Source organism: Meles meles, chromosome 3, assembly GCF_922984935.1.
Source record: "Meles meles chromosome 3, mMelMel3.1 paternal haplotype, whole genome shotgun sequence".
Taxonomy (NCBI): Eukaryota; Metazoa; Chordata; class Mammalia; order Carnivora; family Mustelidae; genus Meles; species Meles meles.
In genome coordinates, this window is record NC_060068.1 from 86,635,881 (window position 1) to 86,659,351 (window position 23,471).

The 23,471-nt window shown below is 43.6% G+C and overlaps 1 protein-coding gene across 1 annotated transcript in view; it reads right to left on the reverse strand.

Moving 5' to 3' along the window:
- Positions 1-23,471, reverse strand: part of PIK3R1 (phosphoinositide-3-kinase regulatory subunit 1) — an 85,715-nt gene that overhangs the window by 18,559 nt on the left and 43,685 nt on the right. The window contains exons 3-7 of the mRNA XM_045999220.1: positions 9,075-9,167; positions 8,565-8,639; positions 2,950-3,081; positions 1,859-2,060; positions 1,577-1,656 (exon numbers count right to left, since the gene is read on the reverse strand). Of these exons, the coding sequence (XP_045855176.1) occupies positions 1,577-1,656; positions 1,859-2,060; positions 2,950-3,081; positions 8,565-8,639; positions 9,075-9,167 (582 nt within the window). The remainder of the gene's footprint in view (positions 1-1,576; positions 1,657-1,858; positions 2,061-2,949; positions 3,082-8,564; positions 8,640-9,074; positions 9,168-23,471) is intronic.

Below are 23,471 nucleotides of genomic sequence, written 5' to 3' on the forward strand. Positions count from 1 at the left end.
CCAGAGGGATGGGCGCTGAGAAGATGGGGACCACCCTCAGCCCTTTACTGCATGGGGGGCTCAGCTGTCCCTAGTCTCTGAGACAGACCTCCACACCGGCCACCAGAAAGTGGGAGGCAGGGCTCCACCCTTTGGCCCAGGGGCCTGTTTTGTTGTTACTACTCTTCCTTCTCCACTCTTGTATTTAGTCTGGGGTGGGGCGTGGGGGCAGGGGGACACTCAATAAAGGACACAAGTGTCACGTTTCACACCTGCCCCCTGTCCCCTTATCACAGGGTACTTTTAATCTACCATTGAATCTTTTCTGTTGGGCCCAAAGGCAGCCTGTGAACACCAACACAGAGTTCCCAAATCCATTAACAAATGTGCCAAGCAGTCACAGGACCTGAAACCTTTGGGCCGCCCCTGGACTAAAGTCCTTGGCCACTGTTGACAGACTTCTCTGATGCCATTCACCTACAATTCGGAGTATCCCTGCTGAACATCCTGCTCTGTGATCTGCAACATTTGGAACATAACCACGCGTGCCTTATGTACTGCTTCTGCTGCCCCTCCTACTTGTGGATGCCGTATTCCGGTCCTGTCCACAGGAGCCTTTCCAAATACACGCACCGTGAGTGGTTACCTGTACCGTCGCGCAATCCACACCCCACCGAGCCTCGCTGGGTAACACCTACAAAACCCAATCTAATTCCACTGCTCAACGCAGGGGGACCCCATGCCTGTTTGTACAGAGAAAAACTGGGCAGTCTGCATGAGTTACCGATAATAAAGAATAAATTCATGATGTTTTGTTTTAATTCTAGGCATAAATTAAGACTATAAGCAACATCTCCCCCAGTCCTGAAACTTCACTTCACCGACTAGACCCTACTCATTATTCCCAATGACCAGCTTCTGTTAGCTAACTTTTAACAAGCATATAGGCAAAGTGTTTAGACTTTCCACAGTAGAAGAAAAATATATCAGTTTAAATTAAATCCACTGCTAACGTGGTCTACATTTCCTGCTTTGTTAAATGGCTAACCGAATGCCAGCCTGCTTTCAAAGAAGTGTCTGGCCTGCTCTAACTTGCTCCGGTGAACACCCTGGTTTCACACTGCTTGCATTCTTGAAAATGTTTATTTGGACAGACATTTCTCAGCAGACCTCCTTCCAAAACACACATTCCAAAATATTTCAAATTATATAGTAATTATAAATCCCCTACTTCATAAGTATTAGAAAGAAAAACAAGAATGTCAACAACTAAAATGAGCTCCGTAATTTATGCAACAACTGGAAGCATCAAAGTTGAGGGGATGGGAGAGAGCTCCCCACAACCCACGTCTAAAACCAAGACCATCCACAGATACTGAAATCCACAGATACTGAAAAATCTAGATACTGAAATCCAGATACAATTTCCGCATACACTACCACTCAGCCACTCTTTCTGTAAATTGCAAGGATTTACAGGATCCATGTTATGGATCGCAATTCTACCAGAAACTTATGTTCCTTCAGAGAAGGTCTAAAGCCACCATTCTAAAAAAAACAAACCAGGACAGAATTTTAAAAGTTCAAGAAGCCTTACCTGGTGCAGGCTGTCGCTCATTCCACTCAGTTGAGATTAAAATTTCTATAACTTTAATGAGGTGTTCAGTATTCTCAGAGCTACAAAAAAAGAGAGTTTTACTAGAAACTTTTTTTCAAAACAGCAAACTCATGTTCATTTATACACATTACAGTCACTGTGTCTGGTAGGAAGGTGCGCACGCATCTGTGAGCGAGCATCTGCAGAATAAGTTGAATGATCCATCAGCTCAGGACCTCCCCCACCACCCCAAAATACACGGTTCTCCTCCTTTCACCTTACCTGGCTGCTGGGAATCTGAAAAGCAGAGGGCTGAAAAGTTCAGAGAGTACTCTCGCATTCAGGAGATTCTTGCTGGAGGTCTGACAGAGCTTGAAGAAATGTTTTAGCAAATACTGAAGCGTCAGCCAATACTGATGAGGTATGTTAGGTGCCCTAATGAGCTTCTTCAACAGCTGGATGTAGTCTTCAGAGCTTTGTACTTCTACAGAGTTTAAAAAAAACAAAACAAAACAGATTGTTTCTAGATATCAGTAACTAAACACCTAGAACGTTTCTGTTCTTCTAGCTACAGAAGAATGAGTCCCTTTAAACGAAGTCCTCAGAAACAGAACATTTGTTCTTCTCATCAGAAAAGGCACTGTGAGAAAGGAGAGGTCTCAAGTCAAATGGAAATGCAAGAGACTCTTGGTGTAAAAAGCCACAAGAGGATCAGGGTGTGCTGGCAAAGAACCGCCCTCTACTGAGCAGCTTCCAGTGTGATTGGCGGATTTAGAGGAGCATCAGATAAGTATCACACGTTTTGACTTTGAAGGTTACGAACCACAATTTCCTGTCCCCAAAGCACTTTAACTGAGCCTTAGCTCCTCAGCATGAGAGTCCTCGTCCCTCAGCACATTCTGTAATGGCCACTCAAGGAAAATGATAAGAACATCCCCAGTCAGTGGGTCCCGGTCCCAGGTTCCCTGAATCCAAAGATGGCACTTGGAGCACCGTGGCCTTCCCTGACATAGTGAACTTTGTTAATGCTGATAAAAGGTTAACAATTAGCCATTTCAACATGTGGAGAATCTTCCTAAGCAAACGAGAACCTGGGTCTTCTATTGGATGCCCTGGTAAGGGAGGGAGTTGGTGCTAATGGGGAGGGAGGGTGTCGGGGAGAGGGCAGATTCCTACTAATATTTTCTAAAACATCGCTCTTTATATCTATGACAGAAACATTTTAAAAAGGATTTCAGACACTGTGTATATTGGTTGGGCCCATTTTTCTGAATATGTGACATTTATTATTTATATCCTGCATTTAATAGAGTTTACATACATCTGCACGTCTCAATACATGCTCATTGAGGTTTTCAGAACAGAAAACAAACCTTGGGCTAAATAAATCATTTCATTGTAAACGGCTACTGGAATGACGGGATTCGGTAAGTCCATAAGATAGCGTTTGAAAGCGTCTCCCAAAACTTGCACATCGATCATTTCCAAGTCCATGGAGGTGGCATCTGTGACAGAAACATTTTAAAAAGGATTTCAGACACTGTATATGTTGGTTGGGCCCATTTTTCTGAATGTTTGACATAAACACGACACAAGAAAGGAAGCAACAGGAGGACAGTTATAAAATTATTGAGTATTTATGAGCAGTGTTTCTCACAGAGGTTGTTCCTGGCATTGCAAACAGACCACTTTTTCTTTGTGGAAGTCTGTCCCCTAAGTGGTAAGCATTTCGCATGATGTCTTCTGCCCGTGCCACGGGCATGTTCCCAGACGGTGAGACAACAATAATAAAAAAATCATGTCCCCGTTTTGAGCTGAATCATGTCCCCCACAAGTCACAGGTTGAAGCCCTAACTCCCACTGTCTCCAAAGGTGAACATACTTGGAGACAGGGCCTTTAAGAAGGTGGTTTAGCTAAAATGAGGCCATTAGGGCCACGCCCTGATCCAACCTGGCTGGTATCCTTTTAAGAAGAGGAAATGTGGACACCCAAAGAGACACCAGGAGCAGAAGCACGGAGGAAATGCCTCGTGAGGACACAGTGAGAAGATGGCCATCAGTAAGCCAAGGAGAGAGGCCTCACAGGAAACCAAACCTGTCTGGACCTGGGACTCCTACTCTCAAGAACAGGGGGAAAACAGGTTTGCATGTGAAGCCAACCAGCCTGTGCAATTTTGTTTACGTCAGGCCTAGCACACTAAAGGAGCCCCCCAAATATTTCCAACTACCTTCTGGAAGGTGTTTCTGCTCTGAGAAGGGCTCTGTCTAGGGATGGCTAATCATTTAGTAAATGCTTCCTAAAACCTCAACAGGAAAACATGAAATGCAAATCCAGAGATTGCCTAAATTTTGAGTTGCTAAATACTGCATCTCGGAAGTCATACAAATTTAGCTCAAGAGAGTGACTGAACAAACAGTAAGATACACAGAATTTTAACAATCTCAAAAATAGCCATAAAAATATTTTTAACATTTTCTCCCTAATTCTGACAGGGTACTCGAATTAGGATATAACTAATCTAACCTGTGGGCACTGAACTAGCTCCTAGGAAAGATGAACACATCTGTCCAGTAAATCCTTCACCCAGATAAGAGGTCAGGTAATTCAATAATAGGGTGATACTAACGAACTAACTAACTCAGGGTACAAAAAGGCACAGTGTCCGGCAGAAAGAGGGATGCCTGGGCAGGAAGGGCCATGGGCATCTCTGCGTGAGGAGAAGCATTTGGCTGCTGCTGAAGGACGCACTCCAGTGACGTGAAGGACGCACTCCAGTGACGTGAAGGCCAACCTGAAGATTACCTGCAGACTTGTGTACTCGGTGGAGAAGTGAGCTGATGAACGAAATGCTACATTTTCAACAGCTTTATTCTTTTCAGTGTTAAAAATCAGTTGGAACAGGGGCGCCTGGGTGGCTCAGTTGGTTGAGCAACTGCCTTCGTTCGGCTCAGGTCATGATCTCAGGGTCCTGGGATCGAGCCCTGCATCGGGCTCTCTGCTCAGCAGGGAGCCTGCTTCCCCCCCTCTCTCTCTGCCTGCCTCACTGCCTACTTGTGATCTCTCCCTCTCTGTCAAATAAATAAATAAAATCTTTAAAAAAAAAGCTGGAACATAAAGTTGCTGGAAGTGAAGGGAACACTTCTGGTAATTTGAATTATAATGCAGGAGATGTGGGAGACATTGTCAAGAACTGACACAACCTGGTGACCGACTGGATCATGTGGAGGCCTGGAGTCCTCCTAGGTGTGGGAGCCGGAGGAGGAAAAGGTAGCATCCTGGACATCCACAAAGTGAGTGTGATACTAGATATTACTCTGGGTTCAACGTGAAGCTACAGAAGTTTGTGGGACACATCGTTACCATACACCAAACCTGGCCCGCTCACCAGGCAGACCTTACGAAATAATCCCACACACCAATAAAGCTTAGGGAAGTGCATCTGGTAGAGAATGCACATAGGTGAGCTGAAAGAGGAGAATTCTTAAACTCAGAGAGTGAAGGGGCACAGAGTTGTACCCCACAGAGCGAAGGGCACACATCGCATCCCCAGTAAGGCTGGGGGAGGCAGTCCTGGGGCTGGGCACAAAGGGCCCACGTGAGAAGTAATGCAACCACCAGTGTGCCTGTCAGCCAAAACTGTGTGCACCGCTCGAGCACTGCACAGCCACTGACTGCCTGACAAGCTGCTGGGCCTGGGCCCTTCACGCCCTGTATGCTTCATTTACGAGATCTCTTCGCCTGGGGGGATTACTATTACCTAATTTGTGTATCCTCAAGAATGAGACAAACTGTTCAGTGATGGTAAAAAACAACTACAACAAACACACATTAAGATGCTCACTACTTCACAGGCCCCTCCCTCAGGCAGGGTTTCTACTGCCTTCGCAGCAGTACTAAGGATCCCGGTCTCTATCATGACACTTCCCAGACAGTACAGTAATCCGGTGTCTCTCTACTACACTGAGAGTACCTCAAGGGCACGGGCTGTGGCTTTTCCCTGCTCTTCCTGCTCCTCTCCATGCCCAGCACGTGGGATATGCTTGCTAAACGTTTGTGGACTGAGCCACAGCAGGTCCTCAGGGTAATGTTAATTCGCCCAAGCCCTTCTCTAACACAAGAGGTATGTTCCCAAGAGCCTTAAGCCTTCGAACAAAATCATCTCATTTCAAGTCTCAGGATTAGCCTTTGGATAAGCTCACTTTGTCAAATCCACTAGTGCCGATGACATAGTATATTATTTTTTTAATATAGCTTCTAAAGCTCCTTAGAGTTCCTCAATTTTATTGTGTAAGTCTCCTTTTCTTCATTCAAACTATCCTAATGAGCTCTTCTAAGAGCTGTGGAAATCTATCACGTGATAACTTCTGAGGTTAGCTAGGCAAGAACGACACAAACTTTAGGCCTAGAATGGAGGAGTTTATACCCTCTAAACCTCAACTTTGCATGGAGTCTGCTCATGACAGGTCAACTAGTAAGCTCGCCAGCATGTCACCCCTCCTCCCAAAGGGATGGAGTCCCCTCCCCAGTTCACCTCTACCTAAGCTAGCACTTCTCAGTTAGGTTTTTCCATTTTATTGCCCCACCCCGACCCCAACCCCCACTCCCAGGAGACATGTGGCAATGTCTGGACAATTTTTGATTGTTAAAATTCAGGGGCCATGCTATTGTCATCTAGTGAGTAAAGGGCAGGTGTGCTGAGGCTGCTTTGAAGCCTCATTTTTTAAAGTGAGGTATAACTCACATAGAACTCTATCATTAGAGCAACACGATTTGATATTTATATATGTTACAGATGATCACCACAGTTAGTCCAGTTAACATCTATCACCACAGTTACAGAATTTCTCTTTCCTGTAATGAGAACTTTTGAAGAAAAGGCCTGTTACGGGTCAGGAGAAACCAAAAAGAATTAGGAGAAAAATCAATGAGAACAACAAAGATAGAATTCACTCTAGGTCAATACAGCAGAAAAAAAAGAGTAAGGGCTTTTGGAGTGAGACTAATTTGGGTGCAAATCCCAGCTCTGCCATCAGCGGTGAGGAATACTGCTATCACACGGGCAATATGGAGATGAACAAAATAACTTAGGAGGGTGCTAATAAAAGTGGGATGCTGTCCTCCACATCCACCCTGTTTAGACGCTGGTAATTCACAAGCTTGGTCAAAAGCCATGAATTCTCTTCTCTCTCTTTTTTTATCCCTGAGCTTCCTCCAAGGTATTACAGTATTTTTATGGACCGAAAAATCCTCAAGCTATTAGAGTCCTTGAGGACCCACTCCTAAATCTATATAATATTTACTCTTCTTCTGCTCACAAAATTCACTTTTATGACACAAAATCCACAAGAAACCAGTTTTTTACGTATGTGTTTTGATCTCAAGTGGTGAGGAAAAGCTGTCTATCAAAATACATTGCTGACGTGATTTTTGGTTACTTATTCCATCTTAAAGGTGATGTGAAGGTTTTTTTCTAAAGCTAAAGTGCATCATTTGTATTCAGTCACATTTAAAAGCTTAACCGCTGTTTCTCAAATAACTCCCATCTCATCAGTCTCTGATGTCTAAACATTTCCTGTGACTGTTCTTCAGTCTGACCAATTTTCTGACCAAAACATGTATCTCAAGTTCAACTGGCTAAGGACAAAGTTCAGTCTCCTTACCACTCTGGTCAGGCTGTGAGAAAGAAAGGACATGTGTTTCACCTTGAGTTTGCGGCCAGTCAGCTCCTCCTGACCTGCTCTAGGGGGAAGGCAGGAGACCAGCTGCCAGGGCCCATGCCCTGCACATGTGAGAGGCTGGCTTCCATGCACAAAATAAAAATGAAAGTTTGAAAAAAAAATTTTTTTCAAACTTCAAACATTTGGGCGGTGCATTTCAGGTGAAACTATTTACTGATAGAGATAGAATCTTTTTTTCCCAGAAACATCTTTTCTAGAAATTGTCATGAGCTGCCTCGACTTCACATTTTCACTTACTGCATTCTTTGCATAAGTACCTCGTCTAAAAGAGCTTCTTCCCGAACGAGGTTACATTCTTTTGGTTTCAGAAGTCCAAATTTAATTTAAGAACGTGAGGCAGAGAATTATTTTTCCAAAAGAAAAATTCTGAGAGACAGTGAAGAATCTGAGAGATTCTACAAGTTGCTACAGAAGGTGACTGGCCGAATGATGGCCAATAAATTTATTCACGTTTGTAGTTTTATTCCATTTGGCAAAGAAGAGAGGAACCAATAATGAAGGCGCCACTAAGTTGAATTAATTGATGTCATTTAACCAATGGTGCGCTGTAGCTGGCCTGCTCTAAGGGCCACCTGTGCTCAATTCTTTCCAAGTTGGGACTTTGGTGATAACATGCTGGCAGTCTGAAACTGACCACAGCGGGCGTAGTTACACCGTGGAAATGGCAAATGCTACAAACCAGGCTTCCCCTACCTCCCTGAGAGTTCCGCACAGCACTGAATAGAACAGCATCATGGCGTTACTTAATATAAACATGGCATGAGAAAGCGAAGAAGCATGAAAGGAAGGAAAACTGAGACAGTAAAAAGAAAGAGAAGAAAATGGAAAGGGTCAGAAGAGAACTCTATTAAATGACATAGACTTATAAATATTTTTTAAGCTGATCCAGATGAATCAGCTGTAGCCAACTGCACAGAGAAAGACAGTCAACATGCAGAGCCAGAGAAATCCCATGGGGGTGATCCTCTCCTCAGCAACTCCGGCAGGACCCAGAGGCTCTTTGCCGTGAGGTCAGACCACACGCCTGCAGGCAGGCAGGCACACACACCCCAACTCAGGAGACAAACATCAAAGGTCTGGGCTGGTCTGCACTGTTACCTTAATAGGGCAGAGGGAACTGGGTGTGATTTCTGAGCTTCCTTCAAACTTAGAACACTGCACGGCTACGTTCCAATTTTTGGTGCTTTACCTGAGACCAAAAGGTAAGAGCCATGCTTCCCATCTGTCTTTCCAGTTCCATGACACTCACCACAATCAAGAAGCTGTCGCAAGTCGGCGGGGTTGCTGGAGCTCTGTGTTCTGTATAGAGTTGAACATTCCAGACCTAAGACACAAAACAGACTGAGCATGCAAAACACAGCTCTCTGGAGAACCTGTGAGCCTGCTGCCAGAAAGACATTCCAGCTTCCATCCATATCTACTCTAGATGTACCAAATATTCTTGGAAGTGAACTCCTACTATTAATCTTAGCTGGCATGTCAATAACTTTGGCAAAGTCATCTGGCCACTAAAGAGCAAGTTAATTATATTTATTAAATTATGGAGAATTTAATAGTTTCCATACAGTAAGTACATGGTAACATGGGGTTAGGAATCAGACCAAGATTATTTCCCCACTGCACGGCAACAAAGAGCTCATGTGTCTAGCACAAGGGGCAAGAAATGTATTTAATGAATGCCCAACAGACAAATGTAAATCACAACACCCATGAAATAAGAATATAACAAGGTAAGAGAGCCCCTCTACCAGCTGATTACCTTTCTTTTCAATGGCTTCCAGGAGCTTCACCAGAAGAGGCGGAGCAATGTCGGGAGGGGCAAACTGCTCAGCGAGATCTGGAAGAGCCAAAGCTGCAAATAAACAAAATCCTAGGATTATACTTAATTGGGGTAATCAAATGCATGAGACAGCAAGGAAGAGAATTGAAATACAAAACAATGTAGTTCTGACACTGGCAAACTCAGGCCTGAGCAAGACCGAGCCCAGTGCTGGGCCATGCACTTAAGAAGGCTTCTCTCCCGAGCCCTCTTCCAGCTGGGCCTCTTTCTGTACCTTAAGGTTTGGGGGCCCAGCAGACAGGCCTGCTTCTTCCCTAGGACACACTCGGAGTACCTAGCTAGAACCCAGGAATTCCCTGCCCAACTGGCCTCTCAGGGCCTCTACCCTAGGTCCATCCTCCCCAGGGCAGAAACTCCCTTGGGAGTTGCCCCTGGGCCTGAGGCACCTGGCTTGGGCCGGGGACAGGGGGCGGTGGAGTGGCGGTCCACTCCCCCCCGGCCCCCGCCCAACACCACCACACTCTGGGGCAAAACCTAGAACCCAAGAAACCTAAATTCAATTCATTATGAAGGAATAACTGTGCAGGTAGGAGGATGGGACAGATTTGACTCAATAGGTCATGAACATGATTTCTAACTTTAAAATACTTAGACACAGGGCACTTGCAAATGATCACTGGCCCCCTGATGTTCACATTAAGCCCCTGTGTACCTGCCACCCAAGCCTTTGTTTGCTGACACGTATTTGGTCAATTAATATCTTAAGAAATGTGACGCTTTCACAACGATTTTTCCATGCTTTCTCTCCGTGTTTTACCAATTGCAATGATACAAGAAGAAACTAACTGGATGACACAAACAATGGCCTTCAGCTTCACATTTATAACTGTAGTCTCACTCCAAAAATCCATAGCCATTTTAAGTAAAAATATTCATCTCGTAATACACCAGAAGAGGGAGCTAAATATATTCACCTCACTTTTCTCACAAGCTGCAAAATACACCTAAAGGAATGTCTCTATAAAAATATCTGCAGGTGTGAACTTCTCATTAGCCACCAATACAGAACGTTTTCGACACTTCAGGTTCATTCCTGTGCAAGCCTATCTAGGAATTAGCAGTTTATATAATTTAAGAAAGATGAAATATTTTAAATTTTGTTTCAGTGAGATCTAAAATTTTTTTTGAATCGTAATTCAAGGCATTTATTATGTCATTAAGCAGATTTCAAATGAAGCCCATCTTCCTAATACTAAGAGTCATCACTGAAGAGTCACGATACAAAAGTCAGCCTCAGAGAATGAAGCATGATTTATGTCACCTTACAAACCCTAAACCCTGTGGTTTAAGAGCCCTCTGCACAGCAGTCTGCCCTGGGAGGGACAGGCGCATGTGATCGTGCCACCTATGTGAACAGGATAAAAGGAGAAGAGCGAGAGGAGGGAAGAAAACCCCACAGCAGTACTGTGCACTACAGCTTTCTGTGAGGATGGAAATGCCCTATTAGCTGTGCTCTCCCAAAAAAGCAGTGACTCGTCAACTAGCCACATGTGGCTACGGAGCACAAGAAATGTAGCCACCGCAGCTTAGCAAAGGAATTCTCTCTTACCACTTTAAACCGAAAAAGCTGTGTGCGCTAGTGGCCACAGCATCAGAGCGCACGGTCCTGCAGCCTGAGTGAGGCTAGACTCTGTCAAGAGCAAACAAGAGTCCTGAGCTGGCCCTGGGCTACTAAGACCCCACCATGAAGCCATCCAAGGGGACAGGGCTTTTGGGTGTCTGGCTCGACACCTGAGTTCAGGGCACGAAAAGTCTGTCACAGCTTCCTGGTGACTGTTCAACTGCAGCGTCACCAGAACACGTGATGGACTTTGTAAAGGAGGGACAGAAATGCCAGACTTTCTAGACAGTCATGATGCAGAGAGCTGAGTGGGAACTCCATCTCCCCTGGGTTCCCCGTACCGGCCCGAGCCTGTGGAGCACCTGGACAGCTTGCTAGAAGACAGAGCCCCTGGTACGACCACCAAGCCCTGGAATCAGAAAATCCAGGAATGAAGCTAGGCATCGATTTTGGGTTGGCACTACATTTTAGGACATGCTATTATGATAAGCAAATTCGGGTGGGTGACCCCCTAAAAAAAGAACCAGTAACGTCATCCCCCAAATCTCTAAATGTCTTAATGTGAAGTATATCTGAAAAGCACTGAAAATAAAAACATCTTCCAAGTTTCATGTAGTCTTTTTCATTAAAAGCATTGTAATGGGCGCCTGGGTGGCTCAGTGGGTTAAGCCGCTGCCTTCGGCTCAGGTCATGATCTCAGGGTCCTGGGATCGAGTCCCGCATCGGGCTCTCTGCTCAGCAGCGAGCCTGCTTCCCTCTCTCTCTCTCTGCCTGCCTCTCTGTCTACTTGTGATCTCTCTCTGTCAAATAAATAAATAAAATCTTTAAAAAAAAAAAATAAAAAAAAAAAAAAAAAAAAAAAAAAAAAAAAAAAAGCATTGTAATATAAGAAAGGATCAACTGCAAAATGAAAGAGCATATCATTTCATTTCCCCTGATAAACTGATAAACCTTGTGCCTTAGAAGATTATCAGCTCACAAAAACTGTCCTCCCCCATAAATGCCTTCTACGCTGAACAAACTGGCATGTATCGTCCCGTCAGCAGATGTAACAGAGGAAAACAAGGGTCGAGAAATGGTGTGGAGAAGTATCAGTCAGAATTCACTGTAGTGTCTCTCCTTAGCCTTCTCAAACTTACGGGTCTTAACTTAGCACACGCCAAGACACTAAAAGCTAAAGATTAACCAGTAAATACACACTCCCACAGGGCCACTCAATGCTCGTCCAACTACCATGCCCCGTTCCTCTGTTTCCACCCTCAGAAACTACGTAGGCCTTTTTTTTTTTTTTTAGTTTTAAAAAAAATCTTTAAGGTTGGCAAATGAAAATGGAATTACTTAATAAAAGTTTATCTCCTTCTAGAATCTTATCAATACCATCATTTCTGCCGGCAAATTTGAAAGTTAAATTAACTGATAATTAAAGATTTCACCTAATTGCGATTGAAATATGCACCCAGCAGTTGTTTTATGACTGGGCTGGCAAATACTACATAGGAAAGGGGTTTCCACCTCTCTTATTTGTTCCCTTTGGCTTGAAGAAGAAAAAAGGAAAACTGTCTTTTCCAGTCCTCTCAAATGTTTCTGTGGCAAAAAATGGTAGTTTACCTTCAGTATCCCAAGCTACAAAATATCATGTATTTCACTCAAGAACTCAAGGGGCACCTGGGTGGCTCAGTTGGTTAAGGGGCCAACTCGTGATCTCAGGGATATGAGACTGAGCCCCACACCTCAGGCTCTGCACTGGGCGTGGAGCGTACTTGAGATTCATTCTCTCCCCCCTCCCCTCCCCGGGCAGCCCCCCACCCCATTCTCTCTTAAAAAAAAAAAAAGAAAAAGAAAAAAGAAACTTATATGGAGTGTTGGAAAAGCACTGTGCTAGCCATCAGGTACCTACAACACTGGGACTTTTCCCAGAGCACACCAGAATACACAAAAGCAAGCTAGAGGTACACAGAGAGGGTACAGGTACGCTTCTTGTGATAGGTCTGTGAATTTCCCACTGAGTTTTTAACACAGATAAAAGCTGTATTACTCAAATGTCTGAATCTTTATAGCTGATTAAGGTTTTGCAACGAGAGTTTTTTAAAGGAGAAATTTTAAAAGGAGAGACATTGTTTTTTAAATAACAATTCAGGGATTTCCTATTCTCCAGTACAAAATCTGTGATTCAATCCATTTCCCCTTTCAAATATTTAAACATAGGGACCATGAAGTCCTATCTAAGATGTCTTTTTAAAGTTCACATTTTCTACTTTAGGCAACAGGATCCACTGAAACCAAAATCTAAAAACTATTCTAAAGCAAAATATTAATTATTTTAACAATTCCTAAAATCAACTGTTCCTCTAATTTTATTAAGTACAGAAGGATAAGATTTCCTTTTCCATTACACCCCATTTTAAGAAATTCCAACAGGAAATTACAGTTGCGAGGCACTACCAGATTTGGCAAGTTGTTCTTTGAAAGGTCCATGATAAAGCACCCACATCATACATGTCAATAAACTAAGACAGTGGAATAAGAAAAAAAACAGAATATACAGATCATATATGGCGGCTCGCATACAAAACACACAATGACACACCATGTTCATCATGAAGTTTATATATACGTTCTTACTGGGTTTTGTCTTCCAGACAAATTTTTATACCTGAACGAGGAGAGCTTTTTGGCTTTGAAGCCTGCTATAGCCAGTGTGTACATCTGGAGAGCCAAGTCCGCTCTTAAGAATCTGGATGAATACACAGATTCACCTACTATAGTCCAACACCAGTTTCTGTCATTTTTTTAAAAAGATTTACTTATTTTAGAGAGAAGGAGGAGAGAGGAAGGACACAAGGAGAGGGAGGAGAGAAGCAGACTCCCCACTGAGTGCGGGGTCCAACATGGGGCTCCACCCAAGGCCTGGTCCCACCACCCTGAGATCATGACCTGAGCTGAAATCAAGAGTTGGACGCTTACCCAAATGAGCCACCCAGGCGCCCCCCGTCCAAGACCAGTGTTTTTCTTAGTGGGATCAGGTTTCATCAATAGAAATTAGTATTACTTAAGAAGAAAGAAGACAAGAAAGAACAGCAGAAGGGTCGAGAAGTGGGGAACCCAAGACACATATTGTTTCAAAAGAGGAACCGGTCTTTAACACTGACAGGAACGCCAATGAATTAGGTGTCCCTAGTTGCAGAAAAAATTTCTGATGACACATCAGATGCTGTGTTTTCCGTCAGTTCTATTTCTCAACCCTAACCCTGGTGACGACCAACCACATGGAAGAGGAGAGAGTCTTCTCTCCACACTCAGACCCTTCCCAAACCACGAACACGGACAGGCCCGAACAGTCCTCAGGCCCCGGTGGTGTGTGGGAGACAGTGGCATTCCTCACATGTAACACTGCCAACACCGCTACAAAGTGCAAGACGAAACCAGCACACAGCTGCACCTTTTGGAGGCAGTCTCCATAAAACAAGATATTTCAGAGTTAGTGCCTGGCAGGGACGAATGGAAAGTTTAAGCTGAAATTCTGGGACTCCACAGATGGCCCAAGCCAAGTATTTCATTACCGATGGAAGTAGCTTGGAAGTACATGAAAAACTGCCACTTACCTTTTAAAATGTCTACAAATACACAGAAAAGAAAGTGTACATGCAAGGCGTGGGTCAATATTAAATCAAGATGTTTGCTGATTAGCTGTTGGCTGAATGAGAACTTTATTTCTGTCTGAAACAACCACTCTCATTATTTCAAATTAAAAAAAAAAAAGGTAAAATCTGGTGGGCAAAACCCTAACAAATCCCAGTCCTTGTCTGAGATAAACTGTGTAAGCACATTCATACCTATGTCCATAATGGTTAATATCCTGACGTTTAAACGTCTTAAGTTCTCCTGGCAAAATCCCAACAAATGCTGGCTAAGATGATATAGCTAAAAAAACTAAAACAAAGCCAAAACCCGGGGTGGGATCCTTCACTCTGGGAACACACCTGCCCCATCAACAGTAGTGCAATTATTAAAAGCACACGTTTAAAGCCAAAGAGACCTCGGATTTAACCTTGGCTTTGCTACTTACTGAGTGTATTCCTGGACACGTGAATTAGCTTAAACTTCAGTTTCTTCATCTGTAAAATGGGAATAATTATGAATGCAATAAGGACTAAATGAATAATACAGATAAACATGGAAGGCATAGGGCCCAGTATGTAGAATGCACCAACTAATGGGTAGCTGTTATGAATTTACAATTATTTATGTAATCTTTTTCACTATTACAGAATTTTAATTGTAATGGAAAATATTAAGACCAGAAAGTATTATAATGGAGACAGAAAGAATTTTCAGTACATTTTTTAAAGACATTATTTGTTTATTTATTTGAGAGAGAACACAAGCCTATGGGGAGGGGGTGCAGGGAGAACAGAGAGCAGAGAGGGAGAGGGAGAAGCAGACTCTGCCACTGAGCAGGGAACCCAGTGCAAGGCTGTATTCTGGATCATGACCTGAGCAGAAGGCAGATGTTTAAGGGACTGAGCCTCCCAGGCACCCCTCAATACAAGCATTTTGAGAGGGTACACATTTCCATCTTGCCTTTCATTGTAACATATAAACACAATTATCTTTTCAGAAGTCATGCCTAAAATATCACATTATTTTCAATATATTGCACTTTTCCCTATAAAAACTAATCTCTTTGAGTTATGATACTTCAGTTTTCTGAACATGAAAGAAAAATGAGGTTGGAATGATACTGAACTTGGTGGAAACAAGGACTTTCGGGGGCGAAAGGAGGAGAAAAAAGTATGGGCAAGAAAGAAAATTGTGGAGTCCACGTGGAAATAAATCTTCAGCCATAACTACAATATTTTCAGAGATAACTACAGACATAACTAGTCAGCAGGAATTAAAAGACCTGTCAACAGATTTAAAAAGGAAGTTTGCAAATCTTTTCAGACACCCTAAACTAATTAGTCTTTAATATCTTTATCTTCTCCCACTTACCCCTTCTGCTCCACAGCTCAAAAACAAAGGAAAGGGATCTGAGATCTCTGCCCATTTAGTTTTATTTCTAGACCACAGCCTAGTATAGGAAACAAACAGTAGGCAAAAACCTTATTAAACATAAGCAGCCATTATAGCTCTCCTTTGGATGGCCTTAGCCGGAACCTCGGAGTTGGAAGATCACCGATGTGAGAGATTGTACTTAATCTTTGACAGGCTAGCCTAATTAATTGTTGTTGTTACCGCCCAAACTGGAGTCTGATTTGAAGATTACAATTTATAGCATACAGCACAAAATTAAAATGCTGGGTAGGAGGAGGTAAGTGAGGAAGAGAGAGACTCCCCCTTCTGCACCCCAGGAAATAATGCAGAGGTGAGTCCCTGGGACTTTGGGGGCTAACGATTTATAAGGGAAGTGGTCTTTCGGTCTGTTGGCTAAGAAAGATTTGCTACGAAGTGTGACGGAGAAGCCCCAAAAGGGAAGGAAAGAAGAGAAAAATCACAGGACACACCACAGTGGGTGTCTGACCATTTGTGGAATGAATATTGCTGAACGTCCCTTAGGAGCCACACCCCACAGGAAGACATGCTTTCTACTTTTTTATTCCTAGCAGCCCAAGACTTACCGTCCTTATCAACCAGACTCCAGAACAAGGAAGTTGAGCCTTACAGAAATTAAGTCATTTGGTCACGGTCGCAATTCCTGAAGTTGGGCTTGTACCTGTCCCCCGCCCACCACCACCACCATCAGGAGCTGACAAATAAGTCCCAGTAAGGAAAGAAACCTGTGAGGAGTTTGCCAGAATTTGCTGCCAAGGCTCCCTAATTTGAAGAGGACCATGACCATGGTGTTGCATAACAAAGAGATATCTCTGATGCCTGATCCCACCAGTGAGCACCCACAGTACTTCTGGTGTGCGCTAGAGTAAAGCTACCCTGATAACACTCATTTCTGCCCTTGCCCCAAATACGCAAGGCAGCACCTAGTCCCTCACTATCAAATCTTCCCCTGCACACCATTAACACCAGAAAGAGAAAGCAAGGAGAACCCCTGCAGTAACCAGAGGGAGGCAGGGGCTCCAGGAGAACCTGCGGGGGCAGTGGCTTCTCTCCCACTGCCCTCTGGTAATAGATTTCAGTCAAACATACGAAAATATCACGTTAAACATGTTTCAAAGTAAAATAAAGTAGGGTCTTCCCTTGTAACCCGAGAAGCCCATCTCTCAAGAATTAAAGATCCGCTGATCAGGAGGGCACAAAAACCAGAGAGAAACTGGAAAGACACTCCTGGTGCAAGGAGAGACCTGGAAGAAACATCTTGATCTCGGCTAGATCCTCACTACCTGCGAGACAGCAGGACGCTGGGGGTCCCAGGAGGGAGTGCCAGAAGAGGGAGGAACTGCCCAAGAGGCAGATTCGCCCATGGGGGTGGAGGGCAGGTTCTTCACAAAGCCTGGATAGAAATCAGAGAAAAGAACCACCAGATTCCATTCTAGTAACTACAGCGAGAGCTGGGTGGTTTCGCTGACATTTTATTTTATTTTATTTAATAAGATTTTATTTATTTGACAGACAGAGATCACAAGTAGGCAGAGAGGCAGGCAGAGAGGAGGAAGCAGGTACCCCGCCAAGCAGAGAGCCTGATGCGGGGCTCGATCCCAGGACCCTGGGATCACGACCCGAGCCAAAGGCAGCGGCTTTAACCCACTGAGCCACCCAGGTGCCCCAGTTTCGCTGATATTTTAAAACATACCCACACGCTGAAGAAATTGTACAGTGAATACCCATACATTCTCATCCTCGAGTCCACAAGCAACGTTTATCTGTTTCATTACCTATCGACCCATCGATCCATCTTTCTTTCGGTGATGTGCTTCAATGGAGGCTGCAGAAAACGGTTGCTGTGGATGGAACTGCTTTGCACACCCTCTCCCCCCATCCCTACAATGAAGCCTTAACTACTATTATGACGGTATTTGGAGACAGGATTTTTGAGAGGTAATTAGGTGGGGCCATCACAATGGGATGAGTGTCCTTCTCAGACTCTAGAAACCTCCCCCTTTCTCTCTCTGCCATAGGAGCATAGGAAGAGAGGCAACTGGGTGTAAGCCAGGAGAAGGCTGGGACCCAACCATGCCCGTTCCTGGACCTTGGACGTCCAGCCACCTGAACGAGAGTGAACAAATAAAGTCTGCTGTTTAAGGCACTCAGCCTATAGTATTTTGTCCCAGTTGCCCAAGGTGACCGAAACATCAATACGCTCCACCCAAAGAAAGCAAAAGAACTGCAAGTCTAGGGGAAAAAAAAATCAATGTCAAATAGAATTCTACAGGGATTTAGTAAACACCTTCTGTGGGTCAGAATATTCACAAGGGCAGTGCTTTCTAAACTTTACTGTGCATATCAATAACCTGATTGGGATCCAGGTGGAGCTACAGGATTCTGCAGATCCAACAAGCTCTCCGGTGAGGCCCACGCTGCTGGTCTCTGGAACACACTTGAGGAGCATGGGCTGAGGGTGAGCCCACCAATCCCAGAGAGAAGAACCGGGGGGTGGAGGGTGACCAAGCCATAACAAGAGAATAAAGATCAAAAAGCATATGGCAAGAAGAGGATCCCCAACCCACCTCCCCCACTCCTGGCCAGTGACAACCCTTAGTGACAAGAGGTGCATTTGTTTAACACAAGCTCTGGCCAGCAGGCCAGCTTCTCACCATCACCTTATCAGGACTGAACCCCTTGCCAGTCAACTCGGCCAGGCTAAATATTTTTTTTTTTTTTTTTTTTTTTTTTTTAAATATTTTATTTATTTATTTGACAGAGAGAGATCACAAGTAGACAGAGAGGCAGGCAGAGAGAGAGAGAGGGAAGCAGGCTCGCTGCCGAGCAGAGAGCCCGATATGGGACTCGATCCCAGGACCCTGAGATCATGACCTGAGCCGAAGGCAGCGGCTTAACCCACTGAGCCACCCAGGCGCCCCAGGCTAAATATTTTAAGGACAGCATTTATTAAATATTGTCTTATAAGGCTAAACTAAGCACATTCTTCCCCAAAGATGTAATGGGTTTTATTCAGCTGAATATAGTTAGCTAGCTTATCACTTTCAGCAAGGTACAGATGGACTATTCTAGTCAATCATCAGGAGGAGAAAGACCCCAGCGAACGACTGACAAATGCATAGGTGTTTTGAATTGTATTACAAAGGATCCCAAAATGAAATCCTCATAGGATACACTTACGAGTCATACGAAAGGAACCGAAGTGTTCATGATCATAGAGGAAAAGAAAAGGAAAAGGATGACCTGTCTGTGGGGCTGGGAAGAAAAAGAAAATAAGGACAAAAAAAGACAAGGGGCCAGAAAATAATGAACAGAGAATTACCCATCAGCTACTGCAGAAAAATTATATAAGAAAACGTGTATTCAGATTTTTGCAACGGAAAACATTAAAAAAAAATCACTGATATATGAAACTAAACTATTCATATATAATAAAGCAATTATTAGCAACTGCTAGCAATTTTAAGATAAAAGTACACACAACCCTTAATAATTTTGTGAGCAATCAGAATAAAAAAATGAAACAATATGCTTTCACTAGCTCAGACAAATGTGATTAATTCTAGGGGGCTATTAAGTCTCCCTACCTCAGAATATATACTATGATCACTGGTGAAGTGAGCAAGAGATTATTCACCTCTCAGCTACAGAAATCCAGGGACTTACACCGGCTGCAATTTTCCATCTGAGGATACCAGTTTTAGAAGGGTCAATTTGGGCAGCAGTTGGACCCTATCATTACACTCTCAAAAAGCCAGGGTAATACATAGTACTTTGTGTGTGTCACACACACACACACACACACACACACACACACACACATTTTTGTCATATCCATCTACCTTGTTTTAAATATACAGGAGGCCCTACGGATAGAACAAAAGCAAAATATAAAATACATATCAATTACAGAAAGAAGTCTGACCATGTACCCACAAAGATTCTCAGAAATGAGCTTTAAAAAACCCAAGCCATATAGATGGGTGATATCTGAGGAGTGGGTGCATTTGGTAATTGCTTCAAAGTCAGCAGGGGAAAAGTGGCTAAGTCACATAAGCCAGAGAGAATCAATCAAAGACGAGGAGTGAAGTAAAAAATTAAGGGGGACCCAGAAACGGAACTGTTCGGTCAGTGATTGTAACCAACAGTTGGGACTCTTGATGGACAATACTCTGTACAAGTTCGCAGATTTCACACTAAAACTGCCCCAGCCTGAGTGGGGATGGTCAGGACAATGTGGGTCACCTATTATGGATATGACTGTGATGCTGTTCATGAAAAAGTGCCCCGGGGGACACTCCAGAGGGGGAAGCCACCACCGACCACTGAGCCTGTGCCTCTCCACGTTCTGGTCTCAGAGCCACCGCGGTCCTAGCAACCGTGACAGGCTGCGCCCTGCCTCTCCCTCCTGCACCACTTCTGCCTTTGCTTCAAAGGGAAGTGATAGGGCCTGAACCACAGGAGGGAGTTTTGTACATTTTGTTCTATCAGATTAGGCCTCAGTAACTTTATGAATTATGAGCTGTCAACTTCTTCTTCATCTGCTATAGAATATGCTTCTTAGAAATTCGGGCTATAAATAAAACAACAGATGTTTTTTGCTGGCTTCAACAGGAGCCTGGGTCATTTCTTTTAAAAAGGGGCTATAAATTAAGTGAATTAATCCAAAAGGATGTACTAGGTTTCCCCCTGTTGGTCACTTTCTGCATTATTCCAAAAGATTCAGATTCATTTTACTTCATAAAATACTTTTTGGGGTCATTGTATGTAATCTACTGAAGAAACTAGAAAGGGCTTTATAACACACTGCATCCTTTCTGTGACTTCTATTTAAAAAAAAGCTACTAAATGCCTTACCTATGCTTATTATTGGATGACAACCAAAAACAACTGAAAAGCCACTGTTCAGCAGCAGACAAGAGGTGAGGACATGAGTTCTAGATGCTTCTGTCAGTGACAGGTTGGGAACTTTGAGAAAAACAATCCATACCTCTCAGCCTTTACCTAACAGTGATGTGATAAGGTTTAGCTAAATAATTTTAAAATAACTTCTAGTTCTTGAATCTGTAATTTGAAGTTAAAAGTCGAGGAAATCACAGGGCCAACATAAGACCACTGAATTACATTTCAACATGAGTTACTTTATAAATAATCTTATTCTCTTCAGCCGTTATGTTGTTGCATCGCATAGCTGACAAAAATCACAGGAGGGGACCCAGGAGAAGGCTGGAGTTGGTAGCAGGCAAAAAAAAGTTACTTCAAATAAGGGTGGGGCGGGTCGGGGAAAAAAATCAATTAAATGCATTAAAAGAAAGCAAAAATGGCAAAATATAATTATATTTCATTGGGCTACCTTAACCTGTAATTTCTGACAAGGGGTGGGGAAACTTTTCTGAGGTCAGCTTTTCAACTGAGATATAAACTTTCACTTTGTCAGCATGAACACTTTCAAAAGAAGTTTAAACATTTCTCCAATTTGTATACAGATCTAACAGAAGACAACTTACTGTGTGTTCTTAAATGTATTCCAAAGTCATGACTGCTACAAATCAAAGAAGGCAATTTCTACTCAGTTTCTATAGATCACGATTTGGAGGAATGGGTGTGGAGACCAAGAAATTGAGAGCAACATATGAGTCAGGGCAAGGGAAGGGAAGGAGGGAGGGCAGTCAGTGGCCTAGATACTGCTCAAGTCACTTGGCTCACTTCCATGAGTCACGCTGACAGCCTTGGAAAGGACATCAGTCTTATTTTGCGTGTGGGAAGGACTGAGAGGTTAGGTGACTACAACAAGATCACTTGCTCAGTGCCTGGCAGAGCAGACACCAACAACCCACGTCCGTCTGAATCTAAGGGCCTTGCTCTTTCCACTTCCCCTTTGATCTCTCCTACAGGTAGCTTTTCCTCCTCCTCTCCTCAGTTTCCGATTTAAGTTGCTTGTAAATGCAGCCCCTTTTAACATTTTGGAATTTCTGACCAACACATGCTGGGTTCTAGGAGATAGGAGGGAGGGTCCGTGCAAAAGGGGCTCCCCATCTACACGGTCAGTGAATACAAATGTCTGTGATTAAACAAGTAAAGGGGTTAATGAGAAGTAATGATACTCAGAGGAAAGTGCTCTGTTCCCCCAAACCTAGATCTTCGTGAGTTTATTCATTTCCTTTTGAGGGGACTAGTCTTCAGACCTTCAGAAGGTGACACATTCTCAAACATGTGGTAGTAAGAGGCGATCCCAAATCAAACAAGATCACAAGAAAGACACCAAAGGCTGCCCTTCACACCCGAGACTCTCCTTACCAAGATGCTAATAATGGCTAGTGCTTACCATGATGCACTTAGTATATGCCAGGTACTGTGCTAAGTTGTTTTAATGAAATTAATCCCACTATGGGGCAGGTTCTATCCACAGAGTTCATCTCCATTTTACAGAGGGGAACTGAGACTCAGAGATGCTAAGTGATTTGTCTAGGCTCACACAGCGGTACCCGTCAGAGCCAGGACTTAAGTGACAGAGGCGGCAGAGGTTTAGACATAAAGGCTGCTCCCCTCTAAGGGATCCTTATTTACTAATGGAGTGTTATCTCACTGGGTTCCTTTAGGGCACCAAGTTTCCTTAAAGACTTCATCTTTTTTTTTTTTTTTTTTTTTTTTTTTTGGGTACAGCACAGTCCACTACCCTGGCGGGTGGGACTGTCTAGAGCCAAACAACAAAGTTAGAAAAAGAAGAGTTCTCTAGCTCAAGAACAGATGTGGAAAGTTGAGAGCTCAAGAACAACAGCACTCTGCTCCTTGACTGGCCCATTTCTCTAGTTACTGTCTTTTTCCAATTCTGTGACATTCTACAAGATGTTGAACATACCTGCTAAGTGAGGGCAGAATGTGTCAGTCATGGTGACAACCCACCTCTCAAATCCTTGACGAACAGTGTGATACCAACCATTTCCATGGTCCTATGTTCCTACCAGATGATCATTCATTTTGGAAGAAATGACAGAGATAAACATGAATAAGAAAACCACCAGAACTGAGAGAAATGGTCACCACGAGAATGTATGCCAGAATTTCAGAGCCAAAGAGTGACTTTAGTACTCTGTACTGATGCGATCCAAATCTAAGCCATTACATGTTAATTTAAAATTTTTTAGTAGCCACATGGTGGGTAAAAATAAAGAGGAGAAAATTTAATCTTTTATTTAACCCTATTTATCCACAATATGATCATTTCTTTCTACATATAAGCAATATAGAAGTTATCAATGGGATAGTTTACATTCCTTATTTCCTCTTTTACGCTCCCGGCACATCTCCGTTTGGATGAGCCACATTTCAATAGCGTAGTATGACCGTGACATGTGACTGGGGGATCTGTACTGGGCAGCGCAGCTCCAGGAGACACGGCCTTCAGCTCTCCCCAGCGTGCGCAGTCTGCTGACCACAGCTGACAGAAGGGCCATTATCAGGGAAAGGCTGCCACTGTCCAGCTAGTGAGTGAAGCAATTGACGGTCCACTTAGATTCACATCTTGACGGTATGAGCCTCAATAATGTCATTTATAAGACTAGTGATCATTAACATGTTCAACACTGGCTACAAGACAAATGACCATAAAAGGTGCAGAGGGACAGTGATGTCTACGGAGTCTCTTCTATGGGCAGAAGGAGCAGCCTGAGGCTGCTTTCCTTCTGATAAGATGGCCCAAAGCT